Source organism: Poecilia reticulata, linkage group LG6 (assembly GCF_000633615.1).
Source record: "Poecilia reticulata strain Guanapo linkage group LG6, Guppy_female_1.0+MT, whole genome shotgun sequence".
NCBI classification, from domain to species: Eukaryota; Metazoa; Chordata; class Actinopteri; order Cyprinodontiformes; family Poeciliidae; genus Poecilia; species Poecilia reticulata.
Genome location: NC_024336.1, coordinates 13,412,944 through 13,440,706, shown reverse-complemented (window position 1 = coordinate 13,440,706; position 27,763 = coordinate 13,412,944). Strand labels below are relative to the sequence as shown.

The window sequence follows — 27,763 nt, the reverse complement described above, 5'->3', positions numbered from 1 at the left end:
AGTGAAGTTAGTTTCAAAACTAACTTCACTGCGGTTGTAGTTGCTGGATTAATGTCTCCGTTTAGGTGAGGCTTAGCTTGGCTATTGCCTTCCTGCGCTGTGCCGCTCTAAGTCTTTTGGCGGTCGTGTGGATCCCTCCTGTACAATTTGTACCGGGCCAATCAGCGAAGAGGACGAAGTTGCGAAAGATGACGTCGATTTTCTGCGCAGTCTGCCTGAAGTCAGCAATGGCAGTGGAAAAAGTGAACGGAGGCATGTAGTACATCCGTTCCACGCGTTCAAATTTTGAATCAACATTAACAGCCATCTTGTTCAGATTGGCATTTCTCTCTTGGCAGGAGTTGAGAATGGTTGTCAACAACGCAGGCAATTTCCGGTAAGCTACATAGAGTCCAACTGGCGCTTTACATACCTCACAGACAAACATTAGCGATTGGGTAAAATTTAAAACAGAGTCCATGCCTCCAGGAACTTTTAAGAAGCAATCGTTTCTCCATAGCTGGGAGTCTAGACCAGTGGTCCCCAAACTTTTTCCTGTGAGGGCCACATAACTTTTCCCTTCTCTGGTGGGGGGCCGGGGTGAGTTTGTAACAGAAAAAGTGTTACACGTTTATCACCTGTGCTGCCAGAAATTGTTGACGGTGGGGGGAGAGGGGTGCGCGCGCGCGTTTCTCGATTGATTTTTACCCAGAAAGCACATGGGCAAAAACCGTTAGTAAAACGGTCACTGGGACTGACTAGTATAGCTTTAAAATGAATTCCTCATATGTTAACACAAAGGCTCATTTTGAAGTATAAGCTGCTACTTACAGCCATTGCTTCGAAGAATTCGACCTGGAATGCGGCGTTCATAGCAAACACGTGTGTTCATCTGCTCTACCCTAGCAAACAACCGATTAAATAACATAAAAGTCAACCAGTTCCCTAAAAGTCCAACAGATGGCAGCAATGCACCACGCAAAGCAAAACACCTAAAGAGCCCCCTGGTGGTTGAAGAAAAAGCCGCATATGGTTTATATGTGGAAAATACAATATATGAAAAAAAATCTGAATGCTCTCTGGTATTGTTCACGGGGCCGGACCAAATGTGGAGGCGGGCCGGATCCGGCCCGCGGGCCGTAGTTTGGGGACCACTGGTCTATTCCCTCTGTATGAAGCAAAGTTTAGTAAAGGGGAATGAGTTAGGGTACATACTCACATTGCTAATTGCATATAATTAATTGAAAATAATATTTTAAACATTTTTCTTAATCCCAATAGAAAATTCAAAATGGGCTAAAATCCCTATGGATTATATAAGGTACTAGATCAAATTCAGTCCTGACACTCCCCTGTATCTCCTTGGAAAAAAAAATGTAAAAAAAAAACAACTGAAAAATAAAAGAAAAGAAACACACCTCAGACACCAACAGCAATATCATGTACAACTAGGTTCACCAAGGCTAGGTGGTGAACCTAGCCTTGCATCTGACAGCTAACTTATTAGCACTTGTGCCATTCTCAGTAAAACGTTGTCCTTTCTCAGTAAAACCTTTTGTGTCCCATTTCAAAAACAGCCTCTGGATCAGAGTTGTTTATGATGCACACAGTCTGCATCTTCACTGGCTGAGAATTCAACCTCATTTTGTCCTGTCTACACCAAAACACAGATCCTGCTCTCAGGTTAGAGCTAAATACTGGCCTTCATCCCACTGCAGCCGTTAGTCTGAGATTTTTTTTTTCTTTTTTTCTGTAGCCTAAATTGGGCACTTGTTTTCCCCTTACACAGCTGTGCAGGAGCCGTTGAAACCACAAGATGGTAAAATGCCAAAATACAACCAGTTTTATGGTATGACAAATAAATAGAAATGTGTAGGATAGAAGCACGTTTGAGCCTGTAAGACTACACAAGCTTGTCTGAATAACTCGAGAAGTCTTTTTCATATATGAAAATGACGTTGTCTTAGGAAAACAGTGGAAGGCCATATGTAAAGCATGCAGCATCAGAGACCAGTTTATTTGTTTGCCTTCTCAGACTCATTCGTTTCAGCCAAATAAAGTTGCAACATGTCTGAAATTTGGACTTAATCTTCACCAGAAATATTTCCTTCTCTGACGTTAAGCAATAAGACAGTTAAATTTAATGTTCTTGGCATGCTGTCGCTGCCATAGAGCGTTCTGCAATCCCAAATTTCAGCTTAGTTAGCTAAATGTAACAGGTCACATGAGAAATGAGGAGGAGTATTCTTCCCCCACCCCTTGATGGATTTTTCTGTTTCTGGATATTTTTGGCCTGCTCCAGACACCGGAAACTGGCCTGTCCAAGTTAAACATCTCCAGATGACTCTTTCTTTGGCTTTAATATAAACACTGGCTTCTCTTTTTCATTCACCAACTAAATACATATCTCCACTTTTATTGGTAGCTTCCTCGGTTTTATTTGACAAGGACCCAGTTGTTAAATGGAGAAAGATGGGGGGGAAATGAGGGAAAAGTTCTCTGTGGGGAAATGGGACAAGGCTTGTGAGGACAGGGGGAAAAGCCAAAGTGAGCTGATGGATTGTAGTTCCTGTTTGAAATGGATAAGAGTTGGAGTCTGAGTGAGAGGAGGCAAATTCAGCAACTACAACAAGGAGGAAAGAAAGGCAGGAAGCACGGGTGGAAGCAACTGTAAAAAATGCTTCTGATTTTGAGAATCCAATCTTTTCAGTATTTAACCCTCTATCCAAATTATTCCATGCTTCCCTTTTCCATGACCTGCAGGCAGTATTAGGGTGAATGACTAACAGTTGTGACTGACTTTTGTTATGGAGCCAGTGGACTTCTATTTTTGGCTAGACTGCGGTTGTAATGAGGTGCTGATCTGGTGTATTTCAACAGAAGATTGTGTCCAGAGTGGAAAGATCTGAATGGTGGGTTGGTATTAACAATGTGAGCACACAACAGTCGTGGTGGGTCAATACGGCTCGTGATCTTTCCTCGAAAAGTTAACTTCTAACGGTGAAGCATAATATAAACACAACAGAACGGTTAATTGAGGCAGTATGAGGAATCCCTTGAACCCTGTCTGTGGGACGCTGCGGTAGGCAGCTGAGACTGACACACTTGTTTGCTCTCCGAGTTGCTCTGCCTTCAATTGTCTGCTTTCCCTCCATATTTATGGAGGCCAAATAAACAATTTCGAGCTCCTCACACTCCAAGCGAGCACAGAGTGTGATACACACAGTCTCATGATGTAATTTATGACAACGAGATTTCCAGAGTTGAAGAGGCTTGTCAGTGCTATTAATGGTACAGCTCCCACAACCAGTGTGCTGCAGGTGAGATTAAAATAGAAGGCACATAAAAGCACAAGACAATTCAATGGGATCTAATAATACTAATAATACTAATAAAAAGAAAGAGGAGCTTGAAACCCTTGCCTTCTCTACGTTGCATTTCGGGTGGTGGCATAGTGCAAAGGAGCAGGGAGGGTCATGGAAAGGCAGCCAGGAATGTCTGGAGAAACGACTGACCGGGATAGATCTGTTTTGTTTGTTCAAGTGTGCACATTCATGCATGTGTATGTGTCTCTGCACTCCACCCTTCCTTACCCACGAGTGTCCTTTGGACAGAAATATGGTTCCAGTTAGGCCCCTTTTGAAAATCAGAAACATACTGGCTCTTCAAACAAACTGGAGATATTTCTGTATTCAGCTCTGCTTTGTTCTCATTTTACAACAAACCTCCATTCCCAGAGTTCGACCACAACCCCCCACAACAGCTTTTACATAGAATCACAACACTGAGTGAAACTGACAGATGGAGATGATTATCCCTTTTAAAATACTACCCAGACACTTTCACTGAGGATACTGCTGTAAAATGTTGAAGTCTCCAGCATGGTATATGAAGTCACCTTGTACGGTGGATTTTGTTTGATCCGTATTTTTAAGCCATTTGAAACCAGAAGACCCCAAATTACCAACCTATTAGATGCAATGTTTCCTGATCTTCAATTTTTTGGGAAGTTTTGACCTGCTGATATGAAATATTAGCTAATTATAATTTTTGATTAAAAACCATCACTTAGCGGCGTTCATGTTCTTCTCTGGCCACACTGCTGTGAATTGAGATCTTTATGATTTTATGAACTTTTAATAGCAGTTTCCATATAAATTACCTGCAAAATGCACTCCTCCATGTAGAAATTTTTATGAAGTTGGCAACTTTTCCTAATCCATCTTCTCCTTTGATTGACAGAGGTTGAAAACCCATTTTACTGCCCCAAAGCATAAAGTCTATGCATTGGTGGGATACAGCTAAGTCATAAGGTTTATTCAGGCCATTTAATTAAGCTCTTAAATAACGGCTCCTAATTAAGTGCTCATTGAATTGTGGTGTTTTTAGATTCTAGTTTGCAATAACTATGTTGTCTGCGTAAAACATGCCAAGACTTTTTTTTAGAACATCCTACTGCAATGACAATGCTATACCACATCCAAAAAAAAGTCTGTCAAAGTACCATGAGTGTTTTCATGTCTACACGTGCTCTATTTTATTCTTTATCTGTTCCATAATCTTGTTTTGACTATGGTTTCTGTTGCTTTCACTAATGTAAGACAAATACTGGGTCACATAGATGTGCACAAACACTCATGCAGCGCCTGGATTTATTTTTAAAATAGAGAAGAAAAAAAGTTCAAACAAGTCCACAGCATACGTCTCCTGAGATGATATCCAAGCCCAAAAAAGCCTTTCATGAGCACAGCGTTATGACACAGCGCCACAGTGCGTCCATCTAAGTGAAAATCACCACTTTGGTGCACACACAGGCTCTGCAGCTTGTTGTAATTTCAAGGATCTGCGCTTGAGCACCACCCATCTCTCCTTCAATTTAATTATATTTTCATGAGAACACGTCGTGTTATGATGTTACTTTGTCTCTCCTGATCTTGTATCTTCTCTTACACATTCTTTAAATGCCTATGTAGGGCATTCCTATCATAATATATTCCCTATCCTCTGTGTTTTTTTGATTAAATGGATCTCAGCAGACCTGGGAACCCGAGAGAGGGTACTGAAGTGATGCTGAGGTAGCAGGGGTGAACACACTCCAGACAGACTAATGAGGTGAGCACAGTGTTTTGTGACGAGCATGTACCAGTGATGTCATGTACTCTGGACTTTTATCTAAATGAAACACAGTCTTCAGTGATTATTGGGGCTGATCTGCAAGGATGTAGACGGGCTGTTTGAGCCGTTCACAGGGGAAGGATCTCTTACCCCTACACCTCCTCTCTTCATCTATAATTCATAGAGGGAGAAATCACTGTAGACCCCAGTGACACTGATACCACCGGCAATGCATGCACAGAGACACGGTGATGTAGACTATCTTTGATTGTCACACATAAATCAGTAAAATGTGTACGCTTTTCTCTTAGGATAAACAAAAACCTGAAGTTTAGGACAATCTTCCTTCTTGACCTCTGCTTCACTGTAATGTTTTCTGTATTAGCTTGTTTTCATATATCAACATAGACCTACTCCCACACTTGCACCCTCAAAGTTGGACACAAAGCCTGTGGCACAAACTCAAGGGCACTGACTGAAGTCGAGCAGACAAGCTGTGACAGCCTCTGTTTGAAACCCTTTGACTGGATAGAATACCAAACACTTTACTCATTTATCTTGTTGAATAATAAATAAAACTGTCTGCATACTCCTATCTAAATTGTCTGTCACAGTTTTAATGCATTCCACTACCCAATTAAACATGTACCCTGGGGTCTAAATAGCAGAAAAGCACAGGCGAAAAAAATCCTGGCACGCTTTGTTCTTGGCTGATTTTGTCATCATGTGTGATTAAATGTATGTATGCATGTACGTGGGTGGCAATAATCAGATATTCACAGAGGAATATGCTAGTGCTCCGGAACTGACCCGATTTGATTGAACCTTACCGGTGACAGGCAAGAAACCCCTCAAACATCTCACAGCTAAAAGTGAGGACTGTGTCAAGCTTTCTTTAGACTGATGTTAGTGACTGCTAGATGGTGAAAAATCATTGTAGACACTATTTAAATTGTCTGTCACAGTTTTAATGCATTCCACTACTTAATTGAAATAACAARGAAGTTATTTCATCCAAAGGAGGTAATGTTGGCCTTTAAGGTGTAGGATGTGCTAAGTTCTTCATAGAAGAAATATATAGGTTCATTTTTGTTGTTCCATGGACATTACATAATTTTTGTTGCCAAAAATAAAACATAGAAGACACGAGTATGTGAACAATTTTCCATAAAMCAAAAATATTGAATATGGTATCTTAACTTACACTTATGACTAGAGTAATTAAAAGCCAAAACTGCTCAATGCACTGACTTTGTACAGCATTTTCWAACCTTAACTCTTCTAACATTTTTATGCTTTCAGATAGCCTTACTTTCGCTGGGTCACATAGAAATCACTGAATTTACAAACAACAGTACCTATCAGTCYATTCACACTGGGATGTTCAAATATGTACCGAGTGCCAGCCTCTCCCCCGAAGGCAAACAAAAGTTGTCATGACAATKTTTCAGAAGGCCCAGCCAACTCTGCATGCACACTGTGCCAGAAATGTAGGACGCTTGCAGGAGGAGGCACTGTAACACAAAAAGTAGAAGTACCCAGAAAAGTATTYCCTCACAATATAAWACAAAGAAGCTCATGACAGTATCACAATCCCAGGATAGCAAAGAGAATCTTGGTCTAGAATGTCRATAGACACTTGAAATTACATTTAAAAAAATAAATAATAAACCCCCTTCTGCTCATTCCACCTACTCCACACAAATGCATGTTTCAGCAATAAAACAAAGAGGGAAGAAATTCACAGGGGGAGCGTCYGAGGAGGGTAAAAGAGAACAAAAGAGAAAAAAAACAAAGATAAAGTAGGCAGACATATAGAGGGAGCATAATAAATAATAGTAATATTAAAAAGCAGCTGGTGATGAGAGATCTGATGTGACAAAGTGAGCAGAGTGCAGACTGAGACTTTCCTTCTTCTTCCTCCAGCATCTATTTTGAAGTATTGACTAACAGTGGAGCCAAAAGGAACTGTTATCCCCTCCACAGTGCTCTGCAGTCAAGATTTATCAATCCATAGTGTTGGCTTGTTGTAGCCGAGCTCCATTTCTGCACGCCTGATTCCTCTGAGGTGGGGCAATGAAAAATGACCCGGCTCATCTACAGGGAGAGCCCTTTGGCAGCTGTGTGTGTTCTCTGTGTGAGTGTGGGCACAATTTCTCTAGTCTAAGGGGAATCCCGTCACCAGTAAGGGTATTAAATATCTTCCATTTGGCCATTTGGCCTTGAGGAGAACCAGAGTCTGAAGGTATAGGTAGAAAGTGTCAGCTCAGTAAATAAAAACACACAATCCATCAATCACAGTCACAGATGTGAAGGGGGTTGACTTTTTTCTATTCTCTTSCAAGTAGTGGCATTTCAGATTGTCATCTTTCAAACTGTTTATTTAAAGCTTAAAATTATGAATAAATGTTTAACTTACATAGGTTTTGACAAGCGTGCACATGTACATATTTTGTTCTTTTGACCTATAGATGTAGATACCAAAATTTGCTGCCCAGTCTTTTAAAGCTGACCAAACTTCTACTTGGCAAACACGCATAGACCCAACATTGGAGGACATGATATCAATGGAAATAAAGGATGTGGGAGTCCCTCAAAGGGATTTCCTCAGATATTTACCAGATTCCCATGGTAATCCTCTGGGATTACCATTCTACACAGAGTCCCTAACCTCTGAACTTAAAACATTGTAAGCTCTTATAGCGTCACAAATAATGCCATAGTTAAATCTATCAGATCATTCAACAGGAGATGACCACCCTCAAGAAACCTCATATAATATTCACTTTGGCTAAGATTGAGACACGCTTAGATGTAAACGGGTGCCTGCCAGATGTACCATCTAGGCTGCTCAATGTTAACCTGGTTTATAGTGAATCAAATAAATCATGTTAAAATGTGACCAGAATCAAACACGGTTTCTGGCTGCAGTCTGCAAGAGCTTCAGTGCTCATTGCACAAATTTGACACCAGTCATTGGTCATCCCTATTTAAACAGCAGATACAAACCAAATACGGCACACAAAAAGTCTGATTCACTAATAACTGAGCAAGGTTATACATGTTTATTTTAGTGGTTGAAAGTACGGGACTAGTTCAAGTCAAGCAGAGACAAATGCGGAAATTTGGATGCTCCGTAAAGTCTGGTGTATGCCACTCCAGAAAAAGCACATTGCAGTCTGTGTAGACTGCACTCACTGTGTAAATGTAATTTCTTGGTTTTCTACTTTTAATAAATTTACATGATACTTAAAAACGTCTTACACATAGTCATAATAGGGCATTCTTATGTAAAAAATGTTGAAGAAATTTGTAGAGAGAAAGTAAACTTGGAGAATGAGAAGTCTGATTCTGGCTGCACAACATGGATTTAAGTGCACGAGTATGCAATTAATCAAACGAGTTGCCATCTCATSAAGCAATCTGACAAACTGTCACGTCGCCAGAGAAATTAAGAGTCTGGGATGACTAAGACGCTTACAGTACGAAGCCACTATGTTGACTCAGTGAGCTATTTCTACTGAAGGGCTGCTGCTGCTGCTTTTATATTTAAAATGCTGAGATGCTGTAAATCGGCAGGCTATTCATAAAACAAGTTCATATCAACAAMATATGAAAGATTAATGTTTGATCACAATTTATGATTTATTGAGTGGCCTGCAAAAAGTAAAGTGCACAATTTAGCTTTTGAGGAATCTCCACAGGAGACATTTTCTTTACCCTGTTTTCAGATGCCAGTAARCCTTGGCTTCAATTTCACACACGATCTCTCACAATTACATTCACACACTAAACATGTGATAAATCTGGGAATGGACCAGTGGAAATATTTTCCAGACAAACTATGCAAATAGAGTYGTATCCCCAGGGGGACACTGTAAATGGCTCTAGCCATCAGCTGGGCTTCAGGCATGTATGTGTGTCTGTGTGTGCAAGGATATCAAACACAAACATGCCTCAAGGTAGTTGCCAACAAATTAGAAAATTGCAGATAAAATAAACAAAGCAGAGGGAAAATTTGGGGGGAAATGRCCTCTCTTTTGAAAAGTTCCCACTGCTGGTTCTGGGAAAARAATTTCCCACATTCAGATCATGACTCTGGCAGAGTGAGTAAAGACTGCTGGGAGACGGCAGTAACGATCAAAATGCCTCAGTAGGAAGTCACAAGTTCAATGTCATTCTTCGTCCAACAGTTACTTGGATGGGAAGCATGGAAAAAAAAAACAGAGGAAAGCTGRGAATTAACACAGATTCCCCCATTCTGGGTATTTACTTACTTCTCACTGGGGCATTTGTTGGCCGTTGCTTCAGTGGAATATGAGAACAAAGGAATGATAAAGTGAACATGAGAGGCAGATGGACTACATAAAAGTAACCGAGTAAAGGTTGCTGACAACCACCCAACATTAAAGAAATCCACTTGCTTAGAGAAAAACCCACCGTGGTTTGACTGAGAGCCCAGAGCTCRCCAGACCACAAAACAAAGGACTTAATTGAACAGCTACAAGTGAGCTGAGACCATGACAGAAGAAAAATTGAGCAACTCAGATGCTTAGTGTCTGTTTGTCTCTGGTTTGTATCGTAGTGGCGCACATCAATGGGATAAGGAATATGATTTATGACAGAGCTGTTCTCACAGGAAACCAGACCAGATGAGTTCAGTGGGAGTTAACTGGCCTGCTTTTCAATGTGCACGTCATGCAGGCCAGCCTACAAGCAAGCGGCAGGGAATAATGAATATGCATGATCAGTGGGACATGATTTGAGACTTTAAATATGTATAAAACTTTTCACTGGGGTACCGTTGCTAGGTAACAGATAGGCTCAAAGTTTGTTGTTTGGCCTCTAGGAGAACAAGCTTCCTGCCAGCTCTTCTTATTAGTAATTGTTGTGACAGGAAATAAATGAGTTTAAGTAGGATGTTTACCTTGTTGAGTTTTTAAAAAAAAAGGGATGATGAACCCTCTAGAGCTTGTTCACGTCACTTCAATTTATTAAGAACAAAATAATGCAGATGTTGGTCATGTAAGCTAGAAGATAACATGTTTTGGTACGACACCTTACGAAGGTATTCACACTTTTTCATCTATTTATGTACATTCACAAACTTCATGTTTTATATTTTAGACCAACACAAAGTAGTATATAACTGTMAAATGGAAGAAAAATCCCACATGTTTTTTCACGTTTTGCTTAGAATCAGTTGCAGCTGCAAGTCTATCACTAGTTTTAATTTATTTGAAAATCTTCTTTGCAAAATAGCTCAAGCTCTGTCAGACTGGAGGAGCATTTGTTACCATTAATTGTCTAGTTTTAGCACAAGTTATGTTTAGGTCTGACTTTTGATTGGACCAGTCCACTGATCTAAACCAGCTGTCTGCATGTTGCTAAAAAATGCAGCTTGTACAAGGTCTTCCTGAAAGATTGCTCATTATTTATCTCCATTTATCTTCATAGCACCTTGTTCAACTTCTTTGWMTGTGTATCAGCATAAAAGGTCCRAAATGTTTAACCATAAAAAAATAAAGCTTTGTATCCTTCTTCTTCCATTTTAAAATTATGCCCTACGTTGTGTTGCTTTGTCTCAAAAGTTGAATAGAGGTTTGCTCATGCAACCTGACAAAAATGTATTAACGGATATGAATACTTTTGCCAGACACTGTAATTATGATCCTTGCAAGTCAAAGGAAGCCCAACCACCTGTGTTTGTTATAGTTCTTGCACTTGCTGCTTGCAGGATATCCTTCCTTTGGGACTGTGGGTGGTGGGGGGGTGCGTTGCAAGGAAAAGGGGAGGGAGCGAGACAAAGGACAGATACAATGCACACAGCTGAGATCAGTGTGAGTCCAAACAACACGAGAAATGACAAATAAGTACCTAGAGACATTGTCTAGCACAGCACAGCAGAGCATCAWCCTGGCACGCCTGCTGGTTCTAACCCTCTTTACAGGGTCACAACACAAGAGGAAAATGTGTGACTGGAGGCTRTTGAGTCAATATTACTCAGCCTGATGTATGAAAGTGTAAACACACGGCTGAGSTCTCAAAAGGGAAATAAGTGCATGTCTGTGCAAACAAATAACATTTTACAAATGGTTCAAATCTGCTGGTTGGTGTAGCACTGCAGCTTCATCACACGGGATGCTGCTTCACACAAAGATGCAAAGCACTGCAGGTGTAAYGCACACCCTTAGGTGTTGTAAAATATCTTGACCAGGGACACGGACTGGGCTACTTGGATACCGGAGATGGATTTATCTGGCAGTCTGGACTAAAAAAGTGAAAGAATTTAGGAAGGAAAAACAGAAAGTTTGTTGTTGGGAGGAATTACGACAAATATGGAAAGACTYTGATCACTTCAAAGGAGCAAGAGAAGAAGACAGAGAGTGAAAATTGACAAAATATGTTGACAAAGTTAAACTCCTCTCAGTTTATGTCGGTCTGTCTCCCCTGTGTGTCTTGATTTTGTAAGGCTGCGTTTCTCATTAACTGTTATATAGAAGGCAGGAGGATCTCCATCCTGTTTCCTGACGCATTGACCCCCTCCCTCTCCACCTATGCAACTCTCTTCACTATTAATCGCTCCACCTTGGAATATATCTCTCTGTATTAAAGGCGGGTAACTTGTCAAAACGCTTCAGTGGAATTACTCCAAGAAGAGCAGCTGGAAGCTGATTTACTGATTGGCCGTGTCTCTAAAGTAGGAGGGGGTGTTAACTAAGGATGATGTTTAAAATAATTGCAGCTTCCTCTGATTGTGTTCTCCCCCCTTAGGATGCTTAGTCTAAGGAGCTACATCGGACCACATTTAAACGCAAAAGTCAAAACAACAACTCAGCTACTCCTCTCTCGAGAGCAAAGAAGAATGCATAGGAAAAAAGCAGGAAAGCCCACAYGGCGGGGGTGCGTGTGTGAGTGTGTTTATCTTAGAGTGCATGTACAGTTGAAACCAGATATGTAAGAAACGCTGTGCACAGAATATTTTTTTTTCCCTCACTGTTTGACATTAAATTAGGTTCAACTTCAGTTTTTTTGTTAGCATGTCCTGTAAGGTAACTCAGCAAGGAAGACAAAGACCTTCAAAGACATGTCCAGTGGTCTGATRGAACTAAAAATTAAAATATTTGGATGAAATGACAATTGGAAGATTTGGAAGTGTAAGGGATAAGCTCCCGAGCCTGAGCATGTTAAACCARCTGTGAAGTATAGGGGTGACAGAATCTTGTTGTGTAGATGTTTTGCTACAGGARGGACTGGCAYAATTAACAAAGTAGATGGTATCATGTGAAATAGACAATATTTGTAAATGTCCAAGCATCAGATTTTAGTTGTAAGCCTGAAGGTTAAGATTTTGGCACCAATGGGTCTTTGATGACCAAAAGAATCTTGTCAGAAAGTGACTGAAGGACAATGAAGTCAGTGTTTTTTGAGTGACCATGACCAAGCCCTGATCCCAGTTCCAAAGAAAACTTGTAATGAAATGTAGGCCTGCATACCTGAGCTGATGTTCAAAATGTTTGACCCAAATCATACAAGAGATTCCTTCAAATACCAAGCAAATGAATTGACAAAGAGAAAAATATTCTATTATTCTTGCATTTACTGAAAAGAAATAATTTAAGTAATTCTAACTGACCAAACTTGTTATACAAGTTTGATATCAGGCAGTGGGAAAAAAATATGTATTTTTATACATGATGTATTGAGATGTCTGGTTAAACTTTATGTTCTAATGACCAGACTGACCAAAGCAGTGCAACTTTGTCCTCACACAGCCCCAGAGAGAGCCTCTCTCTCAGACTGCTGGGATTGTTCTACTGGTGCCATCTGCATAGAGGGCAGCTGGGATGCCCAGGGAATACTAATTGCTCCATGAAAGCAGCAAGTACCGATTTGAACATGCTGAAGTGAATGCTGATCAACCATTTTGCTGAATCATAGCTTGAAAAAACTAAAAAATAGGAGACATTGTCACTCCAAAAATGAAATTAGAATAATGAAAAAGCTATGTAGAAACTTAGGAAAACAGGCAAAATAAGAATCCAAAGTTTTCAGGGAGGAAAAGAACTTCGGGCAAGAAAACCATGCAATTGTTAAGTGTCTACCTTTTTAACGACCATAGTTACACATTCAAGCTTAACAGCTTGGTTACAAGCTCCTTTATGAAGAGCCTGGCAACACAACTTCCTGTTAGCCAAAAAACAAAAGAACTCTACAGACAGTATTTGCAAAGCAAAAGCTGATTCCAAGGTTGCAAAAGAACATAAGTAAAAATAATTCTAACCCAGGTTTGACCTTCAGTCAAATCAAGTTTGATTTCTTCAAGTTCCTGAAGAATAAACYTGGCCTTCAGTTTTCTGATTCTTCTGTTGCTGTTTTCTTCTGTCTCAAGTATTGACACTCAAGAATGACACATCATCTATTAATAATAGTTTGTTTTCCAGGTGCCACTGTAGCAAATGTAATTGACATTTTACCACTTTCCAAGASAAAACTGATTAAAAATGTATTGGCAGTGGATGGGTACTGAGAGATGCCAGCTTGAAACCACGAAGAAGCCCATGTTTCTTGKGTAYTGGAGGTATTTACCTGGTAAAGAGGTCTTGAAACACATCTGTGTGCATGAAATAGATGCAGGGCCCCCGGAAGATTCCTGGCATGCACACAAACTCGCTGGACAGCTGTGGAGGTGAGAGTCCACAGTAGACCTCGACGCGTACAGACCATGTCGTCTAGACCCAATAAAATAGCCTCCATTGTCAAACTAACTCTGCGACATTTATGACACGATGAGTTTATGGCAGAGAGGAATCCAGATGTCAGAGCTTTATTTTCTCAGGCGAACAACTCAAAGTAAAATACACTGAGGATAAGGCAATGAAATAAGTGTAACAGCAGTTTTTAGTGTCCTCCTGGTGCCATTTAACTCCAGTAGATAGTCTTTCCGTCCACCCTGGAAACAAAGTTAATACTGGTCATCTCTGTCCTTCTTGGTCTTCCGTCTCCCTGGAAATTATTTGATGTGTCCTGAAGGTCAAACCCAGTTATTCCCACCGTCCCAGTCTCACACAGTTAGTAGTCATTGCTGTCTCTCTCCTTTTTCTCTTCTTTCTTCCTTAAACTGAAGCAAAGCAGCTTTTGCCCGTTGGCCTCAGCGCCACWAACACAAACATTCCCACTAAGGAAGTGCGGTGCCTCGCACAGTTTTTSTCTGACGGGCACTTGGTTTTAAAGTGACATGCACTCCGTCAAACTGCAGAGAGCGAGCGGTCCTCTCACTTTCTCTCTCACGGTGTTTGTTTTCCAGAACAGAGGGATGTGCTTACAAGCTGAACACCTCTCACGCACCTGCTCCAACTGGACAATAACTGTTTGTTCATCATTCTCAGACTAYGGTGGTGACACACATTTGCATGTGGACTCACAAATTTTCAAGCTAAGGCATACAGTGTTTTTTGAAAAAGTATCCACATTATTTCATCTTTTTGATAATGCTTTGCGTTACTACTACAAGTATTAGAGTATTCTATTAGGATTTTATGCATGCGTGGTTCGTTCACTGGGCAGCAAGCAACTCAAGAGGAGTGTCATTGTCCAGTCAGTGTAACACCCTGTAAAGTCCCGCCCTTTATGGACAACAGAGGTCAAAGTCCTCATCACCCCAGACCTTCTGAATGACTTTAATGCAATTTATTGTCACCTTTCAAACACAGAAACACATTACTTTTAGGTTCCAGAGGGCGACCTCTTCCCACATAATTACGTCATACATGTCAAGCAGTTACGTCTAAACAGTAATCGTGCACATAATCACATTTAATGTCAATCTAGCTGATGCTTGGAGAAACTCAATCGGATCGTCAAACAAATTTTGATTTTATCGTTTTGGCGATGATGAAAACCAAGACCAAAATTAAATATCAAACAGTTTCTTCACCAAGGGCATGTCTTCAAGGACTTTCACAGAGTTGCTATGACTGGTAAACTGTGAGGTTGTAAGTGCCTTAAGCTGCTTCCCCTAAATTTTGTTTACTCTGATGGTAACAAAGATAACACAGCCTGGAGARCAGAAGGAGCCACCAGTATGGGCCACCTATTCAAAAGGGTGTAGAGACACTGGTCGYCCAAGATCCACATTGACAGTTGTGTGAAATTTTTCAAMGTTTTGGCAGGTAAATGTGCCCACATTGTTGGATTAAAGTTATAGGCTAGCACTTTGGCAGCAGAATGATCAGGTCAGCTGAAAGTGTCACATTCTTTCCCATCTTACAAGCCTTGTGAAGKTCTGTGGAGTGTTTGTGTTAGCCATGCAATAAAAAAAATGAAGATGAGGGGTCTGGTGTTTTCTGTGGCTTAGTGGGTTTTCTAGCCTYAGTACATGGAGTATTTGAGGAGCACCTGGAAACCGCTGYTGTTTTTAATGGCATGTCAAAACTGTGCAGAATTTGCTGCTGCTGGAGTGCATGATGGCGGTCAGCAGGGGACATATATCGAATGAGTCCAGTACTGCCAAATGTGTCGCCATCCAAGCTGATGAAACAGACCACTGTTGTTTCAACACAGACACAGCTGGTCTATGTGTTAAGATATGTTGATTTGCAGYGTGGAGTCCAAGACCGTTTTTCTTTCTTGCAAGTGCAATGTGTGATTTAATARATACCATGCTTTTGGAACGTCTGAATAATCGTTTTTCAATGATGACAAGGAGAAACTCATTGCTCAGGCATATGATGGCGCTAGTGTAACAGGAGCCGCTCAGGCTGTTGTACTTCAACAGATCTATGAGGATTTTAAATGTTTAAATGTTGAAGGGTTATTTTAACATAACTCTTCACGCAGCCCGAATGGAAAAAAAAAAATCCCAAACAACGTCATACCATCTCAAACACAAGAGCATGTTGCTTCTGACAGCACTGGGAGTTTCGTCAGGATGYTTGCAACATAAAATGGACTTGTTTTTTCTTCCCCTCTCAGTCAGTATTCCCAGGACTGAATATCCTCATCTGACCTATTTAATAGGAAAGTATATTATCTCAGCCAAGAGAAAAAGGCTTATATAATTACTGTGTTTATTGGGACAGAAATGAGCAGTCTTATAATTTCTTACACACCAATTTGCAACAATGGCCACATGGAGGCAAGACAAACCCCAATATAMGATCTGTGCTCAGAACATCGGTGGTCCTGTGTAATGTGTGAAACTTGTTCCAAGTCTGTTGTAAACTCTGGCTTGATGGTGCAGCTAAAAAATATGTCCTGAATTATAAATGGTTTCTGTTTTATGAGTGGTGAAAAGGCTGAAACACTGAGAGCTGAGTTAAAACTCAGGATTCGTGTCCTGAAAGCCAGTAGGATCTATTTTATTTCAGTTGTAACCTTTAAAATAAAAACAAAGAAAAGACAAACAAATAATTTATTTTATCTCTTCTGCTATAGTATTATAGGAAAGATTTTATAAATAGAGATTTCACTTTAAATGTACCATAAAGTAATTTTTTGCTCTTTCATAAAACCCAGTCTGACTCTACATAGCTTTAGTGAGCTTTTATGGACCTCTGTCATTCATAACATTGTTTAAGACCAAAGAGGCTGTTCCTTGACTGCTGAGCTGGTATATATTTATCTGATATATTTAATTGTGTTTGACAGTTAGTTGTCTGTTGCTTAAAAGCCAGATAGAGGTTTTGATAATGTCATTATTCCAGGTTAGATACAACTTTAGATTATTATTTTTTTGGTTCCTTCATATTTTTCAGTATATTTTAAAGAATTATAAAGTTAATGTTCTTATTTAACCAACTAGRGCCTTGTTTTCTGTTGTACCATCACTAGTGTCTTGAGAAGCMTATGAGGAATGTGACCTAACCCTACGGTGTGAATTTTCCAAAAAGAAGCGGGCCTTGACTGGAGATGCTTTTGGGCCGCTATAATTTATAACAGGGTGTAAATATTTGCCCTGATGGGGAGGGAGACRAGGGCTTAGGCATGACAGTGCACCGTTCCCATGATTCTATGTGTTTACAGTGTCCTGCTGAATCCTGGGAAAGGTCAAAACAGGGCTGGGACTTGAAGCGACAGYGTGTCAGCTGACTGACTATGACCATAGAAACAAAATGAAGAGCAGAAGGCAACTATTTGGGGCTTTAGAATGGCCCAGTGGTGTGGCTGTCAGAAACCAACTGTATCTTTAACAAACACGTTAAAAAGTGGTGTTAAAAGAAAAGCATTAAATTAATTGGATTTACTGAGTTCGTTGCTTTGTTTTGTTATCTTGCCCTTGGAAGTACTTTTTAAAAATTGTATCAACATATTCTCCAATTAGAAACAAATTTCTTGTTTGAATGAAAAAGAATTTGAAACCCAGAGTACATATATTTGCTTTTCAATTAAACAGTCAGAATGGTATTTAAAACATGTAACATATTGTACAGGGTTACATAGCAGTGACATCTGGGCTTTTATGATGAATTGTGTTCATTGACACAAACAGGACACAGGAGAACCAGGAGCTAACTTTCACTGTGTAATCTCCCTGTGCCTCCTACGTTGCCGCTCTCTCTCTCTCTCTCTTTGCCTCTTTAATCTGCCCCTCTCGTCTCTCCCTATCTCTCAATCTTCCTCCTGCTCTGATCTCCACTCATGCATGCTACACTGGAGTGCAGGGGAGTCAGAGACGGGGGCGAACGCCGGAGAGCGGCAGAGGGAAATGGGTCATCTACACAGAAAATTATCAGCAGAGATGCACACATCCACCAGAACAGTTGTCTTTCTTTTATCTGYGACAGCACGGCTCCGGCTTGAGCAGGTTTAATTTGTTATAAGTTTGTTCTCAGCCCACGCTGTGTTAGCTGTCAAGTAAAGAAAGATTGCAAGTGACACGGAGCCAGGGCTGAAATTCAATTCCAATCAGTCTTGTTTAATGTGATCGTATTAGAGGTGCAAGCGGGGAAATCGATGACATAATGCAGCTGAAGAGAAACATGACAGCGGGGGGGATTCTGTGTGTTTATTTTTTAGGAAACATTTTCTACAGGCTTCAGGTTGTAGTAATTTGAGTAAGAAAACACACCCATGATGACATAAAACCTTTGAAGAATTGGGAGTTGTTTGCCTCCTAAGTGTCAGAGATGACCTAGTTTATGTGTTTCAGTCTTTAATATAACACAAGCACGCCCAGAAGGGGGTTCACTCAGGAAAATGCTTGCACGGACGTACGCAAACTCTCCCTCATGAGCTAATCATTCTCTCCACTTTGCCTGGCAGATAAATATTAATGAGGATTACCGTGTTACTGCAGTACACCCACTGGAAAACAACAGACTGCAACCGTTTCCCCGCTCTGTTTCTCTTTGTCACCCAATCAACTCCATCCACACACACACACACGCATGCACACACTCCTGCTGCCTCCACCATCTTCAGCTGAGTCTGAGAAATCTTTATAAAAATATATTTTTTTCTTCATACACCCTCTCCACCTATTCTTCCTTATGCCCCATACACTGTCATTGCAGGATTGACACACACTCCAACTATGAATAAACTCCTTCATGTGGGTGAGTCACAGCCAGTGCCTTCATTCTCACAGAGACATGTTATCTCTGTGGAACAAAGGGCACAGATTGTGCCGGGGATATTTAAGGAACATTTCGGGTTCTCCACATCCTGTTTCGGGGCAGACGGAATTCAGATTCTTTCCCATCAACCCGTCAAATTCTCCTCTTTCRAATTTTTTGGGAGTCTTGCTCTTTAGAGGATCCCATGCTGTCATGTGGGAGAACATAGAAGCAGATATAATGATGAGATTGTTTTGAGCTCTGCATGAAGGCGACAGTGACTGAGAACACACAAAAACAGCCGTCTTTCCGACCATCCATCCATCCATCCATCCATCCATCCATCCATCCATTGGGGGATGTTTTGGCAGTGGACACAAGAGTCCTACCTCACCATGGCTACCCTGCTGGCAGCCTGTCTCCATAGAGAAAACACATTATCAGCAGTTCACCGCCTTCAGCCTGTGCCCACAGTCAGTAGGAGATCCTCTCCACATTTATTAGAGCAGCATTTGGGTTTACTTTGAACTTGCACGCAGCTGTGTCATGTCCCTATAGGTCTGTGGGCTGGTTTTGGATGGGGGGAAAATTAACATTACCTCACAGTGATGAAAGACAAGAGGGCGAGAGTCCCCGCTATCCCATTCCCCCCTCTTTTTTTTGCCCTCACTGACTCAATAACATTCCTTCCTCTGAGCCTTGGGGAGAAAAGGGGGGTCCCTTTTCATGCCAAACAGGGTGTGGTACAAGACCTTCAGGAGGTGTTTCTCTTTCTCTCCTCCACAATCTCTCCGCCTTCTCTTTTTGTTTTTAATTGGACCGACTGACCACGGCCCTCATCTACAGTCCTGCGGGCATTTTGAAATCCCAGGGAATCAATACTGTAGCAAGGCAAAGCAGAGCTGCAGGCCCAACAGCTCGAAACTGATCCGCACTAACGGGGGTGGGGGAGCGATAAATAAATTAAACCTAAACTTATGCAGCTCGTTGTTGCAGAGCATTAGCCGACACGTTAACTTTGCAAGAGCTTTGATGCATTCTGACTAATGTCGAGACAATAACATCAGTGGCTTGACCCGCGGACTGCCGGAGTCCAGCGCTGACCTTCCCTGCGATTGGTGCAGAAAACACATTTTAAGGTAACAAGAATCGATTGGTATTCCTGCCTCATCACCTGTCTGTCTGCTTCTGGATAATGCTAAATCACATTTGTCTGCTGCATTTGTCCGGCTAAAAGGGAGCCTCGTAAACATGTGCATGTGAGGGAACTCCCACCTTTCTACCCTCAATGCCGCTACTTCGGTGCCCTGACAACAACATGTTTCCATGGAGAGCAGTTGATCCTAAAATTTAAACCAACACAAAAACATGCACATAAAAACACACATGCCTGACTTAATCGCAGCCCCGCTTCCCTTTGTTTGTTTTGTTTTCAKCTTAATTTCCCCCAAAAAAGAGAGTTGAGACGCTTAACATGATACCAGGATAACAAAGGCGGGAGATAATCCTAATTCTAACTGCTCAAAGGCAATCTAAACACAAAACACCCCCCCTTAAAAGGAGCTGTTTTAAACTTTCAACACTAACTGCACAATTTGTCATTATATTAAACACTTAGGGCTTTTCAAATATCTAAGTACTTTTAGCTCTTCTGTTGCCACTCTTACTTAAAGGGTCTGAAAAGTCCTTGTCAGTCTGTAGTCGACAAATGTCCTATGTGAGTTTATGTAACATGGGTTAGTCATAGAGCTGCGACCCTTTTAGCAGATGTTTATTATAATGCTGAATTATTATGCAACACTATATTTGTTGACGTTAAGTCGMTTTTGTTAGAGTTTTACTTAAATGTCTGTATTCTGCAAAATTAAAGGATTAGTTAAGCTTTTTTAAAGCGAGAGATTTTGTGAAAATATTACAAATTCGTAGGAATGTAAGTAAATTCTCGGAGCAGTGGACGCCTGGCAGCTAGCAGCCCGTTTGTTTACTTTTGTGTGAGTGCATTCCTTAACGTCAGGATCAGGAAGAAGTGATAAGGTGTCATAGGAGGAAATTAGTCCTGAAATGAAGAGTAAAGCAAGGTCAGAGATCACGTCTCAGGGCTGTTTAAGTTTATAATTTCATCAACTACTGCAAATATTTACAAAGGAAATGTATTACGCTAGTAATCACACACACAGCTTGGAATTTGTCCAATCCTGCCAGTTCATTTAACACAATGTGGATCAGAACTGGTCCAAATGATGCTTCATTGGAGATGATGTGCCATCCACACCCAGCCAGTGCACTGGTTCAATCAATGGGTGACAAATGGTGTTGTGCCCTGTTACTACTCTAAAGTTACGCTATCAGGGGATGAGTACCGAMAAAAAACGGCATGCATGTTCATAGAAAAATGCTCAAGGATATGAAAAACAAGGCTTAATTTGATGATCGAGAAGCTTGCAGTTCAATGTTTCCATCACAACCACCCACACCGCCAGGTCAACAGCTTTACAGAAAATATACATACATTACATACATGTTAAGTTGTTAAGTTGTAWKWSWMWTACAACTTAACACTCCACAAACAGCTCCTATTGCACTTGGACAAGTCCGAGATTGGCAAAGATTAGACAAAAACGAACAAAGTTATCAAACATGGCAAGTCAGAGCAGGACAAAGCTGAAGTGAAGCATAAAAGTGAAAGTATTTAAGTGACTCAGTAAAGACATAGTGCCTGCTTGTCTCTCAGAATGGTACATTATAGCACATAGGCTATTTGCCACTGTGGAACAAAGAAAGACCTCTTTATCAATTTATTGGACAATTTGCTTCACTTGTGAGCCGATGGAAAAACATATAGATAGTCAGTTGAGTGTTTATCGTTTATAAAGCAAATACTTCAAAAGAGCATAGTTTCATTTCTGGCACAAAAACAAAAACAAAAAAAAACATATTTATGTCAATCATTGCAAGTAACCCAAGCCTTCAACCTGTCAGCACACAGCTGGTTAMAAGAATAATAGGAGGCAGGAAAAGGGAATCCAATCAGTGAAAGAGCAACGGAGACCCTTCCTCTCAGTATGTGGAGATCTGCTTTTCTCTTTTAATTAAGGTGATTGCCAATGGCTACTGCTACTCAACTCAAATGTTGAGCAGTTCCCACTGGTCATTAAGGTGACATGACTGGACAGAGTGGACAATATTCAATAGAGCATCTGCAGCACCAGCATTCAAAAATGTTGAACCATTTGCAATACAKCTGAATTTGTTTCAAGTATTGTTATGTCTCATAAACATCTTGAATATTGTTCTAATTAGTCCAAATAAGTAGTAGAAAAGTCAGCAGTTATTAAGATTARGGAATTTACTGAAGTGTGCGGCTTCACGTTATAAAAACTAAACTGTAGACAAGATCACAGTTGCCAGACCTGTTAACGTCCTTCATGGAAACATGTGYCTTGGATTCAGCTAAAAAGGTAATTGGATTTCTCAACAGTGTAAACAATGACCTTGTCAATGCAATTGTATTGATCTGTCCAATTTCTGTTTCTGGTCATTTGTGTCGCATTTTATTTGGTGATCATTTAGAGTGAGTAATTTCTGGACAGTTTTTTTCAGCTTGACTCTTTAAGCAAAATATAAAACATTTATTCTTGTTAACAAATGTAGCACATACATTATAAAGTGTTTTACATAACTTTACTTATTTCTTACTTATTAATGTTTGTTTTTTGATTTTCCTTTTTGATTAAAAAAATTGAAAGAATTGCAAACGATCTTCTGTTCACACACTTGCAATGGCACAAGAGTTTGTAACCTCCTGCACCAGCTCACTGTTTGGATTGTCGACCATCACTGTTCAGGTAAACTGCTGCCACAGATGGTGAAGACACTCAATGTGTATCATTTTCATGCAAACTAGAATTTCAAACATTTTCATTTTTTGCATCATTRATTAATTTATAAATGTCTCTGTGTTGCCCTGCGACAGACTGGCGACCTGTCCAGGGTGTACGCCGCCTCTCGCCCGAAACGTTGGCTGGAGATGGGCACCAGCACCCCTCCCGACCCCACTGAGGGAAAAAAGGGTGCAAGAAAATGGATGGATGGATGGATGGATGATATTTTTGACAACCTTATAGGCACAAGCTGAGTTGCATTAAATGGAAAATGCAATTGAATCAAACAGAATAATCAACTTCAATCAAATTTCTGGTCAGATTTGTTCAAATCATTATTCCTTCCTTCACCAGTAACTCTTAGAAAAAAAGAATAATTTATGTATTAAACTTGAATTACTTTAGCACAGCTCAAGGATGAATAACGATTTTAGTGCCGTTTGTGTCAAAGAAGGAAGCAGGCAAGTTAGGGGAATGTGAGCTTGGGCTTATTAAAATGAAAGCAGATTTTATAATCACATGTATAGTGTGTGTGTGCTCTTGTGTGTACCACTGTAATCTTTGTGTGCACTCAAAGAACCACAAAGTGAAACACTGCARACCTCAAAATGCTAGTTGGAGTCAGAACTTTTTCAAACATGAACAAACTCACATTACAATGCATCAAGAGACTTGGATTACAAAAGAAAGGCACTGTTCTTTTTCTGCTTGATCCTCCAGGCACCTCATGATTTAGAGCTAGCTGTCTGGTATAACTTAAGCCCGAATCGCTCATCACCTGGACGCAAGCCCTATTTAACTATGATTCACTTAATACCAGCGTTTACAACATGAAAGAGCACCAGTGTGCATCACAAAATGAACCCTTTTTGGGGGTAACACGCTCACACAGCTGCAAACTTTTCTTCTCCTCACTCATAGTTAGCTCTCTACATGTTTTCTAAAGAGCTAAAGCCACGGCACGTTGCAACCTGTCTTTTGAAACTGACAGAAAGGGTAACCGTGAATGCACATTCCGTATCTAAGCTTAACTATTATCTTTGGCCTTTAGAGCACGCCCACCAGTCACACAAAAAGCCCCTGAACACTGAAGCTTCTCTTCTACAGCAGAAACAAACTGACTTCCAGCATGTAATGCGCTCAGCACTCAGAGCCATGCTGCACTTCAGGCTATGTGTGGTTTAGGTTGATAAAAATAAGAAAAAAGAAAGAAAATCTCATGTCTCATGCCGGTTTATATGCACTGTCAGAGGTGGCTTCCCCTCCGAGAGAGTTCCGTGTAACCTTGAATCCGAGGACAGYAGTTGTATACATTTGCAGTGGCTGAAAGCTCCACAGACTGACAGGCTCATCCTGACAGGAAGGGAACACCGAGAAGTATTGTCCATAGCAGAGATTAAAAGCTTTGCTCTTCACTTGCCTTCCACCAACTCAGATCTAATACGGTTCCCTGGATTAGCCAAGAACCTTTTCAAATCCCGTTTCAAACACAAAGCAGCACAAGCAAGCACTGTCACACAGAYRGACCTTTAACCCCAACGCAAAGTTAAGGTCGAAGGTTGAAAGGACATCAGATGAACCTCTTACCCTCTCTCCGCTGTTCCTCCGGAGAGTCCCCACCGGCAGCTTCAGCATCAGCCGGCGGGTCCTCCCGGGTGTCACAGCTCCCTGGACCACCATGGTACGCTCCAGAGTCTGCGTCTCTGTGGGCGTGCGAGCATGTGTGTGCGTGTACGAAGTGGGTGTCCTCGCCGTCCCGTCCAGCCTGACAGCCGTGCTTCACGCGAGTTTTTACGCGTGGGTGTGTGTGCGACAAGAAGGAAAGTGTGGGATGTGCAGAACTCTCAACTCTGGTCCTATTGAGAGCCCCTCTCTGCTCCGGCTCCCCTTCCTGTCAAAACACTGGCCATTCTCCTCCGTCTCCAGCTCTGCTTCAGTCTGCCGTTTACGAGGTGAATGAGTGTGTGTAAGAGTGTGTTGCAGGGGAGGGAGAGGGAGCGCGCTTTGTCTCCCTTCTCCTCTCTCTTCTCCTGCTCCGACAGCTCCCCTCCCTCCCACTCAGACTCACTTCCTTCAGATGGGGGCTTAACCAGGTCACTGGATTAATGTGACGTTATAGCTCTTATTAGCATACGCACTTGTGTCACATGACACCATAATAATTTTTGGAGCAAAAAAAAAAAAAAAACACCCCCACTACTTTCTCTCTCTCTCTCACCCACACACCCAACCCTTACACAGGGAATCACGTGGGGAACCTCAAAAGGAATATGGGATGTTTTGCCATCTGGAGGGGAGATTATCTCTGAAATCCCACATCCAATGGGGGAATATGTCACATACAGACAAACACACATCCCTGCAGTCAACCATGCCCACTGCTCCTGAAAGCAGAACCAAACCGTAGAATGAATTTGTTCAGGGAAACACTGAGACATTTTMCRTATGTTGCTCTCCAAAGAGCAGTGACTGTAGTTTTTCTTCAGGGTACGTCCGGTCACAGATAGCCRCAGGGAGCATCAGYACCCCGTTCAGCTGAGTCAGTCTCCTGTATCCATCACTATACTCTTTACATGTCCATCAAAGCTATTGGAGTCATGAGTTACAGCCACTCCAAGTGACTTACTGTCATATTCCCATCATCACTCACTGGTGGGCTCTGTTCGCCTGAGGACATCAATACTCAGCTGTCAGCTGATTAACCAAACTCAATCAGCTGACAGTCGAGTATTGATACACATCTTACACAGAGGCAATGATGTTGGATGTTGACTTGCATGTACGGTTGGGGAACAAATACACGGTATGAATGAAAAAGTATTCACAACTTAAATTCTCTCACCTTGTCACTTTAACTCCACCGACTTCACTGTACTTTTGAATATTTTAGATAGACAAACTCATGCTTGTTCATAACTGTAAAGCAGATGAAGAGCAACATTTTCAAAGTTGTTTAACAAATAAAAATCTGCATCTGTGTGTCTGAGTTTTAAACTCCCTTTCCTTGATTTGCCTACATGGAATAYAGTGGAACCAATTATCTTTACTGGCCTACATACAGGTCAAACAGTGACACTGTGCAAAAATCCTGAAGACACCCTCCCCACAGTGAAATGGGATGAAGGTGGCATCATACTGTGAGGTGACTTTTCTTCAGCAGAGGCACAGAWGTGGGTCAGAGCAGAGGGGAAAATGGATGGATGTCATCTGTTACAGGATGCAGATGACTTGAGACAGGAGTGGAGGCTAACCGTGAAATGGCACAAAAGCCTTAAGGCTACATCCAGTGTCCCAGTCAAAGCCCAGACCCAAATCCAATTGTCAATTGCAGCAAGACTTSAAAACTGATGTTCACAGATGCTGTTCAGTTCCAATGAGCTTGTGCTCATTTGCAAAGAGTCAAAAGAACTGCTTGTTTTTAGATGTGCAAGTAGAGCTGCATGAAAAACTGCAGCTGTAACTGCTGCTGTTTAAGACATGGTGTTAAAGTTCTGAAAATGTATGATTTTTTTAAAATTCTTTTTTATTTCTAAAAATGAAATTAAAAACCATGTCCTTCCTCTTCATTATTGTGCTTCCATGTGTTAGTCCGTTTCCTAATATCCCATTCAAATACATTAAAGTTGTGTCTTTGTAATGTGGCAAAACATAAGGAAGGATGAATATATTCTATCACTGCAGAATGCAAATGTTTGGTTGGTTACAGAAGACTGACCGCTGGATCTCAGATCGAAGCCACCCATGTTCCCTTCCTCTAAGTAAGAAGCCCAAGGCTCTGCGGCTACGTGCTTTTATGCGTGTCAAACATGGGCTCAAACCCACATTTTGCTAAGGTGTAGCGACAAACAGATAGGAATAAAATAATCTGCAGTGGTAATCCCCAGTAAGCATTATTTATTCAACACCATGTCCTACATCTGTGAGTGAGTGACTGTGGCCTACATGAAAAATATCAGACGGGATATTTATAAACTCTGTCTGCACACAGRCAGAACTCAGAAAAGACTAACTGAAGTGGAGGAGATTGGAAAAAAAACAAACTTAAAACAATGAATCATTTCTGATTCTTTGTGGAAAAACTGTTTGTGGAAGAAGTTAAAAAAGATCTCAACAAAGATCAGTTCCTGCTGCTGTTCCACAGAGATCATAGGACGACACAACTCTGCTTAGTTTATATGCAAAAAAAAAAAAAAAAGTAAACTGGTTTCACCCTGGTGGTGAAACAGAAAAACGTTCAAAAGCTGCAATTTGCCTTGTGCACAAAATGCAGCTGTCCTCAAAATGAACCTTGAGCTAAGAATAGAAAGAAAACATGCAGATACAAACAGACAATAAAAGAAAACAAAGGAATTACTCCCTGAATATGAGACGTGTTAATGAGAGGGGGGGAAGCTGCTGGATTGTTTGGGTTTTATTTCTGCCTTGTATCTGCYGAGTCTTTGTTTGTAGCTGTAATAACAAGACGCAGTGGTTCTAAATTGTGCCATTCTGGCATTGTTCTGCATTAATTTACCCTGATAACTCTGCCTGCCTCTGCCCACGGCTGCCTGACTCATCCAGCTCCTGATTGCGTGTGTGTGTGGGAGCGAGTGCGTGTTTATGGAATTGCCCTATAGTTAGACTCTGCCCATCACAATCAGGGAAGGAAGGGGGGTTGAGCTAAATGTTTGCATTTCGAAGCTCCACAAATTGCAAGGTATTGTGTTACGGCAACATTGCGAGGCTAAGAGATAAACAGCTCAGTCTTAACAGTTCCACCCCAAGAGTGTAATTCAATTCCGTGTTCACTGTACATCTCCATTTGTGCTCTTTAGCTCCATGTTGTTTTTTTTCCTCCGTCTCCACAGACCAAGATGAGCAGAAAGAGGGGGCCTGCCACCCTTTTATCAGTCCAGAACCAATCAATGTGACTTCTCCRCAGGGGTGCTTCCACTTCAATTACCGTCCTCGAAGCACCGTCTGCATACGAAGGCATCGGAAAGAAGTTTACAAGCTCAGAAACGGTTGCGGATAGGCCGCGAGGAATCAAGGACATGTGTGTGACTAACTGCAAAATCTAGGACAATTTTTTATTTTTTTTTGGAGATTTGCTGTATCTCTGGGACAGGTTGTCCTGGTCAAATTCTGTCGCTCACGGCTCACATCTGCTCACCCACACATCGAGACGCATGTGTGGCTGAGGATCAGGGTTTGCATTTTTGCTGYTGATTAACATGTTAGACACTGGCACCA

At 41.2% G+C, this 27,763-nt stretch overlaps 1 protein-coding gene and 1 long non-coding RNA gene across 11 annotated transcripts in view; one reads left to right on the top strand and one right to left on the bottom strand.

The window, feature by feature from the left end:
• frmd4a (FERM domain containing 4A) overlaps positions 1–27,763 on the bottom strand; it is a 113,226-nt gene that overhangs the window by 46,677 nt on the left and 38,786 nt on the right. For 2 of the 9 annotated variants that reach the window (XM_008411278.2, XM_017305245.1), the window contains exon 1: positions 13,684–14,238. The exons of 3 other annotated variants lie outside the window; for them this stretch is intronic. In XM_008411278.2, the coding sequence (XP_008409500.1) occupies positions 13,684–13,851 (168 nt within the window). In that variant the 5' untranslated portion in view covers positions 13,852–14,238. Of the gene's footprint in view, positions 1–13,683; positions 14,245–24,118; positions 24,589–27,763 lie in introns of those variants that run through there. 4 more of the 9 variants (XM_008411283.2, XM_017305246.1, XM_008411279.2 and 1 more) reach the window with 4 other exon arrangements.
• Positions 211–27,759, top strand: LOC103466015 (uncharacterized). 2 transcript variants are annotated; one of them, XR_533906.2, is made up of 3 exons: positions 211–376; positions 5,013–5,091; positions 27,379–27,759. It is a non-coding gene; the product is annotated as an uncharacterized LOC103466015 (long non-coding RNA). The 2 variants fall into 2 exon arrangements; XR_533907.2 differs by lacking the exon at positions 27,379–27,759 and adding an exon at positions 11,869–11,992.